General features: G+C 41.7%; 1 protein-coding gene across 1 annotated transcript in view; it reads left to right on the top strand.

The window, feature by feature from the left end:
* The window catches only part of Ptgfr (prostaglandin F receptor), a 42589-nt gene extending 31787 nt beyond the window's left edge, over positions 1–10802 (top strand). The window contains exon 3 of the mRNA XM_031375846.1: positions 9640–10802. Coding sequence (XP_031231706.1) covers positions 9640–9942 — 303 coding nt within the window. The 3' untranslated portion in view covers positions 9943–10802. The remainder of the gene's footprint in view (positions 1–9639) is intronic.
* The last annotated feature ends 1040 nt before the right edge of the window (positions 10803–11842 follow it).

Genomic DNA, 11842 nt, shown 5'->3' with positions numbered 1-11842 from the left:
CACTGCAGTAAGGGAGGGTGTCACTGCAGTAAGGGAGGGTGTCACTGCAGTAAGGGAGGGTGTCACTGTAGTAAGGGAGGGTGTTCATAAACACATACATGCACACATGTGCACATATATACATATACACCCACATATGCACACACAAGTGCACACACTCACACTTGCACATGAGCACACATGTGCATGCATACACAGGCACACATGCACATGCATACCCACTGTATACACACACACAGATCAGTAATGTTAAATCACCATCAGTATGTTTAATTTCCAAAATACCCTTTAAAACTTCAACTTCTCTAAATACTAAGAGCCCTAGGAGAGTATTTCCGTAAAGCACTGGCAAGAATCTTTTATTGTTTTTGAAGCTGAGGTGTCAAGTTGCCAACATATGCCTTCTGTGTTTCAGTGTAAACTTAAAGATTACCCTTGGATGACTGCCTTAGCCAGGGTTTCTATTTCTGCAAGAAACATCATAACCAAGAAGCATGTTGGGGAGGAAAGGGTTTATTCAGCTTACACTTCCACATTGCTGTTCATCATCAAAGAAAGTCAGGCTAGGAACTCACACAGGGTAGGAACTCTGAGGCATAAGTGGATGCAGAAGCCATGGAGTAATGAGGCTTGTTCCCCCCACCCTCCCGGCTTGCTCAGCTTGCTTTCATGGAGAACACAAGACTATCAGCCCAGGGGTGACACCCCTTGAGCACTAACTTAAAAAATGCCTTACAGCTGGATCTCATGGAGACATTTCTTCAGGGGAGGCTCCTTCCTCTGTGATAACTCCAGCTTGTATCAAGTTGACACACAAAACCAGCCTGTACAGTGACAAAGTTATGAATGATAATAGTTTGAAAATAAGAGGGTTGTACTTCCCTACAGCTAAGAAACTCCCTGTGAGCCTGACCAGTTTTACCTAATGCTGACAGGAGAAAGAATGGTCCACTCGGAGTAAGATAATATGAAATGAGGCACAGTGAAAACGCCCGTGTCTTAGTTATGTTTTCATTGCTGTGATAAAACACCATGACCAAAAGCAAGCTGGAGAGAAGAGGGTTTATTTCACTTTCACAGTTTATTACTGAAGCAAGTCAAGGCAGGAATTCAGAGAAGAGCAACCTGGAGCTGATGCAGAGGCCATGGAGGGGTGCTGCTTATAGGCCTGCTCCACACGGCTTGCTTAGACTGCTTCTTACAGAACCCAGGACCACCAGCCCAGAGATGACACCACCCACCGTGAGCTGGGTCATCTTCCATCAATCACTAATTAAGGAAATGTCTTACAGGTGGATCCTGTGGAGGGAATTTCTCAGTTGAGATTCCCTCCTTTCAGGTGACCCTAGCTTGGGTCAAGTTGACATAAAACTAGCCTGCATAGCTTGCTTCTGTGACTGGATGAGAACTCTGTATATTTTGATAGACACTGTGCACATGAGAAGGGCTGTTGTTACTATTTCACAAAGGCTCTGGGTGTCTAAGAACAATCGTCTCTCCAGGAACGACTTCATTATATTTTCACTTAAGCACTTTCAAGTCTTGTTCCAGGGAAAAATGATTCTATGTCTGAATGATGCTAAGTTCAAAACTGCTCATACAACAGGGGCATTCTTTTTTTTTTTTCATCATAGTGCTGGGGTGGAAACCAGAGTCTCGCACTAGTTATGCAAGCATTTAACCACTGAGCTACCTCTCCAGCCTTTTAAAATTAATTAAGCCTGAGCAATGGAAGTGCTAATGCACTACAAAATTGTAAAAACCTGCATTTTCACGATGAACTTTATAAATAGCCCTCCTTGTAGCAACTTTGGTGTCCTTATTGTGCTACATGCAGTATTATGAATGCATCATGTTGGTTTGTCCCTTGAGAAACATTGTACATCCAGACTCACACAACAGAAACCGCTTGCTCTACTGTAAGCTGGGGTTGGAATGTAGCTAAGAATCAGTCAGATGATCAAATGAGGTTTTGAGATGACAATATTTTAGTGTGATGATTTGTTAGATAATGAAGCTAAATTAATCATTTGTTAGACAGGATTTTCCAAAAGCTTTGCTTCAGCATCATTGTCATCTTGCACAATGCTTGGACAGTGGACAGAGAAATCCACTCACTGCTGGATTAGTGTGTTTCTTGAAAGCTCAAAGAGACAGAAGCATAAACACACTTCTTGAATTTGTCATTAGTATTTGGTTTTGCTCTTCTGTTTGAGACAGGGTTTTACCACATAGCCAAGGCTTGCTTATGATGAAGCCCACTCAGCTCTCAAACTTAACATCCTCTTATGCAGCCTTTCAAATGTTGGGCTTATGTGTCATCATGTCTAGCACTGGTTGACTTGTCAATGGCCAATGGAGCCCTAACTTAGGTCAACATGCACACAGACAGAGCTCTGCTGCTTTAATAATTCCTACAGTAAAAATTTAGCTGACATGGATTCTGGTGTTGATAACTAAAGTTGCAGATTCAATACTATTATGACCTTTGACACAATTTTATTTTATATCCTGAATGGAATACAAAAACATTATGTTATTTATTTTGCTTTTTGAAACCTGGATATGCATGTGACCTCTCTTCATGTATTCAACACTACTGTGAGCATCTGAGAAGTTATAGATGTAAATGATGTGTTATTTTCATAGGTCACCCAAATATCTACTTTTTACTAAAGTTTCTAATCACTGAAAAGGAGGGAAGGCATCTTATTGAGCACAGTGCTTGCTGGACTGGAGTTCATGACTCCAACACCTAGGTAAATGCCAGGTGGCATGATGGTCTTCCTGTTACCCTAGAGCTTGGGAGGCAAAGATGGGATCCATAAAGCCATTTAGCTCACTTGACTAGCTGAATTGATAAGGTCAGTATATCTTAGAAGACATCCAATGTCAGTTTTGGACAATACCAGTGTACCCTAAAACATGCAAATGTGTTTACACAGCCACACAGTCAGAGATACACAGCCACACCAAAGAAACACACACACACACACACACACACACACACACACACACACACACCATTGCAAGATCCAAGGATGATCTGTTAGAGAACACAGTGTACCTTTCTGTACTTCTTTATAATCGGATACTTGGTAAGTCTGTCCACCACAGCACCTCTCTGATTCTCCTGTCTCCTGGGACAGGACTTTGATCAACATGTGGCTGTGAACAGATATTCAGTCATCTGCTGAAGAATCCCAAGTCTAGATTTTCTGTAGAACAGGAAGCCAGTGCCCAGACATTCAAAACTCTCCCTTTACCTGTTGCTTAAAGCAGTTGCTCCAAGGCCAGGATCATTAATTAGTTAGACATCAACAAAAAAGCTTTCTGTAATGTAAGTCTGGGTGAGCCTGTCATAGCATAGTTTCCAGACTTGTGAAGAGCCTGTCGTCAGAGGCTGTAACCCTCCTGGTTTGAGGCCTGCCTCTCATAACCACACCTCTTTGTTCTTTTCTACTCCAATCCAGCCCGACGAATGGAGCCATTTGTTGCCACCCAGCAGCAATGTTAGGGAAGGGTTGTTCTAGAAAATGGAGTCAGGAAAAGTTAGGCTAGCCATGATTAATCTTACCCATGTGGGAGGATTTCAAAAATTAGACAACGGGAGCTGTGATTACCCAGTCATCTTCCATTTAAATGCCCTGTTTGTTACAAGCCAACAGGTAGAATAGGTGAGGTAAATCCCTCCCACAAGTTTGTCAGCATGCCAACTCAATCAGCGACTTCTCTTGATCTGTGGAGGTGGGACTTCCGATGTAACTGAAACCAGGAACAAGGTTTGGCAAATGGTAGGAGGTGGGCAGAGAGGTGTGGTTATGAGAGGCAGGCCTCAAATCAGGAGGGTTACAATTCCTCCCTTTATATTAGAAACAAAAAGCAGGATAAAAGTCATGGAGCTCGGCACAGATTCTGTATGGGAAACATCATGGTGCTTTAGCTGGAGGGCTCTGTATATCTCTCTGGTTCCATCATCTCAGACTATTTGACACAGCAAGCTGGGCTTATAACGTGTCTTCAGCAAAGACACAGCCACTCGGCATGTGTCTCTGTCTGGATTGACTTCACCACCAGAGAGACAGACTCCCCTCTGCACCATCCATCCACACAAAATGCCAAGACATGCCTTTAACGCCTGCAGAGTCCAGGAACTGTCACAGTCTCTCTGGAGTCCACCTTCCATGAAGTCTATGTGAAGTAGCACTGGTGTGCTGATGGGCAGCTGGGCGTAGACATCTTCATCCGGGTGCCCCATCCAAGTACTAACCAGGCCCGACCCTGCTTAGCTTCCAAGATCAGACGAGATCAGGTGTGTTCAGGGTGGTATGGCCATAGACATCTTAGTTGAGTTCCATAGTAGCTCCCAAGCTAGGAGCCCTTTTAATAGCTTTGTCTTCAATAGGCCTTTAGTTCAATTGTCAATAAGTAACTTTTCATGTTAGAAACTCTGAGATTGAACTTGGATAAGGAGAGCTCCGGGACTGAGTGAATTTTGATTGTCTTTAGACTCCGGGAATGGGTCTGTTTAATATAGAAACTTAAAAGATTAAAAATAACAATAACTAGAAGATGTCTCAGGCATATTAGTTGCCAATTAGCAACGCTTAGACCCAAGGTTTGGCCTCTAGGTACAGAGGGAAACCAATGTTGACTCTTAGAAGAAAGTAGAGTCCAATCTTAGCCAAAGCAAACTTTGCTGGCCAATAAAAATGTTTAGCCAATATTCTTGGTGCAAAAACATGTCTATAAAAGATCTTGTGCCTGTATCCACTTGGCAAAAACATGTATAAGGCCGCCATTGTGTATCAACACCAAAGGAGCACCTTCCCCAGGTCAAGGTGGGGTTAAGAAAATAAGGTGTTAGTAAGTGGAATGACACGCCATTTCATTATGGATTTTTCAAGACAAGTGAAAGGCAACATGCCTTTAAACATAAGCGAAAAGCAAAGCATGCCTTAAAAGAGGCGAAAAAATGAAATAATTTAACATAGTCAAAAAAGTAAAACATGTCTTTTAATATAAGCAAAAAAACCAGAGCGAAGACACTCTTAGGGTGGAGTGCATATTCCCCCTTTTTTTTTCCCTCGGGTCTTGGCCTATGCTCTCTGCCCTGAGAGGTGGGGCCTCCGCAGCCATATTGCCAGCATCCACGTGTAACATATTTTAACATAAAGACAAAGAACAAAAGACAAAAGACTTGGCATTCATCCGACATAATACACACATGGATACATGTAAACAAGACATAGATTAAAAAATCAGGGAATTATCCTGAAATATCACAGGGAACTAAAGCCTATACACAGCTTGTTTTTGTCCCCATAGTTTCCCCGCAGCCCACTTATCCTCCATGAAAAGTGGCTACGTCCCCGGCCGGCAGACCCCGATGTTAACCCCACAGTCCACTTACCCTCCATGAGAAGTGGCTACGTCCCCAGCAAAACCTGCTGTAACCCGGTGGATCCCGTTGTTATTAACCCAGCACTTTGGCTGTGCATCCCGGCATTAATTCGCCATCCATTAGAGCTCTCCTTATCCAAGTTCAATCTCGGAGTTTCTAACATGAAAAGTTACTCATTGACAATTGAACTAAAGGCCTATTGAAGACAAAGCTATTAAAAGGGCTCCTAGCTTGGGAGCTACTACGGAACTCAACTAAGATGTCTATGCCCAGCTGCCCATCAGCACACCAGTGTTGCTTCACATAGACTTCATGGAAGGTGGACTCCAGAGAGACTGTGACAGTTCCTGGACTCTGCAGGTGTTAAAGGCATGTCTTGGCATTTTGTGTGGATGGATAGTGCAGAGGGGAGTCTGTCTCTCTGGTGGTGAAGTCAATCCAGACAGAGACACATGCCGAGTGGCTGTGTCTTTGCTGAAGACACGTTATAAGCCCAACTTGCTGTGTCAAATAGTCTGAGATGATGGAACCAGAGAGATATACAGAGCCCTCCAGCTAAAGCACCATGATGTTTCCCATACAGAATCTGTGCCGAGCTCCATGACTTTTATCCTGCTTTTTGTTTCTAATATAAAGGGAGGAATTGTAACCCTCCTGATTTGAGGCCTGCCTCTCATAACCACACCTCTCTGCCCACCTCCTACTATATGCCACGCTGATTGGGCTGACATGCTGACAAACTTGTGGGAGGGATTTATCTCACCTATTCTATCTGTTGGCTTGTAACAAACAGGGCATTTAAATGCAAGATGACTGGGTGATCACAGCTCCCGTTGTCTAATTTTTGAGATCCTCCCACATGGGTAAGATCAATCATGGCTAGCCTAACTTTTCCTGACTCCATTTTCCAGAACAACCCTTCCCTAAGTTGCTGCTGGGCGGCAACAAGAGGCCAGGGAACACGGCTACAGACTGTGCTCATCTGCCCAGCTTGCAGGTGATTCTCATCCTAACCTCATCTCCCCGGCACCTGCCAGCTGTATTAGTGCAGTTCTGGGCACCTTCAAAACCACCTCACTTATACACAGATGTACAATGCCCCTATGTATTCTGATTCTTCTAGAAAATGTTATTTCCACAAACTACCAGATGGGGGCGCACTACTTATTAAAACAGTGTGTGATGTCACTAAAAAATTAGTAAATTATACAACAAAGGTAAATTATCAGAATCCTATTTTCCAGAGTCAACCAATGAAGCATTTATTAATCATCTTTATTGTTTTATTTTGTGCACAATAAATGCAACAATCATATACATAAAATAACATTTAGTGACTTGCTTCCTTTAAGTTAACATTGGGTCTCAAGAGCAATTCCTGTGTTTAGTTGCACTTTGTGAAATGACCATGATTTATTTATCCTTTGCTGGTCATCATGGTTGCTCTTAAACTATCAGAAATGCACTAATTTCAATAACATCCTAACTGGTGATTTTTTTTTTTTAACAGAAATATACCTATATTTTTTGTTGATGGCTAACTAATTAATGATCTGAGCTCAGGAGTGACTGCTTCAAGCACAGGGTAAAGGGAGAGTTTTGAATGGCTGGGCACTGGCTTCCTGTTCTAAAGGGAAGCTAGCCCTGGGATTCTTCAGCAGATGACTGAGTATCTGTCTACGGCCACCTGCCAATTAAAGCACTGTCCCAGGAGACAGGAGGATCAGAGAGGTGTTGCCATGTAACTGAGATACTTTACATGTGCATATCTAGCACAAGACGGGCTTTTTGATACAATTTCATGGAACACGTTTGTTCTTAGATTTACAGGGCAGTGTCTGGCTGAGCTATGAGATACCAGAGGCATAATTCATTCACTAATAGGAAGTACATGCTTTTTATACTTGTAAGGCAAGATAAATATTTACTCATTCACCCTTGAACCAAAACTAATACAATAAAATTCTCACAGGCAGATGATAGATTGCAGTGTCTGCTCTGTTCAGTACCTAGCATGTTGCCTAGCTGAGAGGAGGTAAATGGATGTTTGATTGGTGAAGACAAAATATAAAAGGACGATATCTCATTGCAATTGCCAGTCAAGTCTTGGTTCCACTTCTGTGAGGACTGGGGCCTGTACCCTTCTTCAATCTTTTTGCATAATTAGGGGAAGCAGTAACGTGAGTGTGCCTCTGACCCAGATACTCTTGTGTAGGGTACCCTATTATCATCTGATGCATTATTTTTCTGAAAAACGAGCCATTTCCCAAGGGATCTGCTCAGGCCACTAAATCCTGCTTCTTGTGGGTGACATCAAGCCAACCGGGAATCTTCCATTAGTTTATGCTGCTACAGAAACACTTAGATACTTTTAATGCCTTTGTGATGTTTCTCTAATAATAAGTTGTACTTTGAGGTCCAACCTTGAGGAATAAAAATGTGAGTGAATTTATGAAGTACATTTTAAATGTAGGCTTTGTACTTGGTAACAGAAATAAAAAGACACTCAAAAGTACATAGATGAGTACAAGATTGTCATGAGCACTACGATAATTTATACTCTACTAGGGGCTGAGTAGGTGTGGGTAGGGACTGTGACAATCTATGTTCTACTAGGGGCTGAGTAGTAGTGGATAGGGACTATGGCAATCTATAGTCTACTAGGGGCTGAGTAGACATGGATAGGGACTGTGACAATCTATGGTCTACTAGGGGCTGAGTAGGTGTGGGTAGGGACTATGACAATCTATAGTCTACTAGGGGCTAAGTAGACATGGATAGGGACTGTGACAATCTATAGTCTACTAGGGGCTGAGTAGACATGGATAGGGACTATGACAATCTATAGTCTACTAGGGGCTGAGTAGACATGGATAGGGACTAGGACCACCACAGGGGAAACAGCTACAAACCCATTGTGATGGAGACAATGAATATCACATGGAGATGAGACCATTCTTGGAGTTTGTAGTATGGGTAGGAATTGGTGGGGAGAGAAATAAGGTAGCAGGTTTTAAAGAAGAGCTGTTCAAACTGATAATAGAAAGGTGCTATATCTCTGGGACAAGCAAGGCCTCACCAGTAGTCAGAGCAGAGGGTCTGTGGCTGAGTCAAGAAGTTGTAAGAGGCAAATTTGGGTGACTTATGGAGTAGCCACTGTGAAATGTGCTGTGTGGACAATAAACATATGTTAAGGGATCCACATCCTTTAGCCACTAATATCCTTAGTATGAATAAAGACCATTTTTATTTTTTCTGACAATAGTCTTGATTTTATTTTCTTTTGAGATTTTCAGGTTTTGTTATATTATATCTTAATCCAGATGGTACTATGGTCCAAACATCTTTTTAATTTTTCAGAATCATCTTTGATTGATGTATTTATTACTTATTTTGATAGCCTGAATGTTCCCACTTTCCTCCTACTTACACCATTTTATGTGGTGCTCAGTACTGGGCTTGGTGATTGCTTTATTCTAACATAGATTGGCAAACATTTACAGAACCAGATGATCTTTATAATGATGCATGCAGGAAATGGCCACAGGACTCCAAAATAGACATTGATATGATTAAGCCACAGTTGGAGTGGGGACTCATTTCTATAAAGCCTTTGGAAAGTTCCCTGCACCCTCCTGGGGATGTTAGCCAAGTGAAGACAAAGAGGAAGACAGTGCCATTGCTGGGGCATTGCTGGGGCCAAGTGAAAGCGAGGCAGCGTTGTAGCTATCAATGGGAAATTCTAAAGTTATTCTTCTGTGCTCTCAGACTGTCCATGAAGACACGATCCATTTGCTCCAATCTTTAGAATGTGTGTATTACAGTGCCTGGCAAAGGTCACTGTTTAAAAGTACTTACAAGCTTATGAATAATTTATTTGCTTAAATATGCTTTCATTTTCTATTGAATAAACTAATGTGTATTTGCTTTAAAATCCTTACTCCCAGAAGTATAAGGCTAGATGCTGATATCAATGCTTGTTTCTCCTTGAGTCTGTTTGTATACAATGGAATATCATTTTTCTAGTCTTCATGTCAATTTGAATTAAAATATTCTATGGCCTACATCCATGATTTATGGCATCATTAATTTATACCCACCAGTATTTTGCAAAATGGCAGCACTTTGTGAGATGTGGTACAATGGACATGTTGCATTTGTAGTCAACTTGAAAAACTATGGGAATGAAGAAATATCTGTGATCAACAGCTTTCCCTATTTTGCTTGTTTTCTAGGTAACAATGGCCAGCATTGCAATAAATGGAAATAATTCCCCAGTGACCTGTGAAACGACACTTTTTGCTCTCCGAATGGCAACGTGGAATCAGATCTTAGACCCCTGGGTCTATATTCTGCTACGGAAGGCTGTCCTTAGGAACCTGTATAAGCTCGCCAGCCGTTGCTGTGGAGTTAACATCATCAGCTTGCACATCTGGGAACTCAGCTCCATCAAGAATTCCTTAAAGGTTGCTGCTATTTCTGAGTCACCAGCTGCAGAGAAGGAGAGCCAGCAAGCATCTAGTGAAGCTGGACTATAAGTCAATGCAGAGTTAGAAGAAAGCTATGGAAACTTCTGAAACATCTCAGCTGATCAAACTCATGGCGTAACTGGAACTTTTGGACCTCTGTGTAGTTCGGGAGTACTCTGGTCAGACACAGCCTCTGACTTTTGTTATGCTGGCTGCTTCACGGTTGTGTATTTTCATTTGTTTGTGTCGACAGGAGATGCACAGATAAAATGTGGTGGAGTTGAATAGAACACACAATTGAGTTTATCTGTGAGACTTAGGTACTCGGAATAAATGAATCTGCTGAGGCCCAGTGCCTTTATCTGACCAATTTTTCCAAGCACCTTAATGCTTCCTGAACCATGACATGGCCATTTGCAGATCCCTGACTTACAGACAAAGCTTAAAGTAACACAAGACTTTTTGTGTTTGTGTGTGCGGTTCTGCTCTGTTTATCAGCCCATGTGTCCTCAATTGCAATATCTGCATGATCATGACATCTGAGACTCACGGTGACTTTGATGGCCACTATGCTGGCTGCTCAGCCTGACATTGTGAGGCTGATGAGGATAGCCATGCTTACCACAACTGACAGGTGTGACTGCTTGCATGTGTTGTTATGTAGGTGAATTTTTTTTTCCATATTGGTTGTCCTCCTATAAAGTCATAGGTTTTCAATGTCTAAGCAATTTCCCTTTCCTGTGAAAATTGTAGAGAAATACAGAAATGTCTTAGCACAGATTCAGCTCATGATAGCATTTCATAAGCCCTATTATAGATGATACAAACATTGAAATCCCACTCAACATATGACAAGAACGTGGCAAACATTGCTTTATCTGAGTTGTCGTTTCTGTGTCAGAGAATAAAAGAAAAACAATCAAGACACATTCGAAGTGTGTCTGCAGCTCTTGTGTTTCTGCCTTACACACACAGGTATAAGGAAATTGTGCTAACAGCAATTTCACTAAACAAGTTGAACCACACTTCCAAAATCCGGTGTTATCAGTGAAGAGTGGAAAGATCTGAAGTAAGCCAGGAGTTTAGACCCACTGTTATGGTTAACCTGAGGATAAGGGGCAAGATTCTGTTGTCAAGTTTCCCAATCTTAATTCACACCTCCCCTTTGTTTGTTTGTGTAATTTAACACAAAGACACTCAATTTCAGCAATCATGCTAAATGTTAGGTCCATCACTGACTAGGGTTAGTGGTTATGTTTTATAAAGAAATGTATTTTCATATTTAAAATTTTTCTTTGCTTTCATAAGTTTGGCTTCATTCAAAAATTACCAATATTTTTTTTGCAATGTGTATGGGTGTTTTACCTAAATGTATTTCTGTGCATCATGTACCTTCCTGTAACCTACCAAAACCAGAAAAGGGCATCAGATCCCCTGGTACTGAAGTTACAGATGTTTATAAACTGCCATATGGGTATTAGGAATTGAACCCAGGTTCTCTGGAAGAATAGCTGTAGAGGAATTTTAATCCAGCAACCTTGTAAATCCAATAGACTTAAAATAGTATCTTCAATATAGTTTCTCTGGCAGGAGGTCACATCCAAAGACCTTCTAGGTCTATATGATTTGGTTGGAATGCAGACATGTTCTGGATTATAGTACAATCTGGCTGTAATATAGACACACCCTTAGTACATACATTTAATCCCTAACAATGAAGGTAAAGTTAGTTTGTAGAGGGAAGTAGCCACTTTTGAAAGCAATGTCCAATTGAGGGGCAGACAGAGTGATGAATCAGAGAAAGTTTTGACCGAATGAGTTAGAGAAAGGATATGCCCAACTCACATGAGAATAACACAGAAAAGAGAGGAGATACCGAGGAGGAGCAGGAGGAGGAGTAGGAGGAAGAAGAGGAGGAGGAAGAGAGAGAGAGAGAGAGAGAGAGAAAGAGAGAGAGAGAGAGAGAGAG

The sequence above is a fragment of the Mastomys coucha genome, unplaced genomic scaffold (genome assembly GCF_008632895.1).
Source record: "Mastomys coucha isolate ucsf_1 unplaced genomic scaffold, UCSF_Mcou_1 pScaffold16, whole genome shotgun sequence".
NCBI classification, from domain to species: domain Eukaryota; kingdom Metazoa; phylum Chordata; class Mammalia; order Rodentia; family Muridae; genus Mastomys; species Mastomys coucha.
The sequence above is the reverse complement of the archived record's forward strand: the minus strand, read 5'-3'. Positions and strand labels throughout refer to the sequence as shown.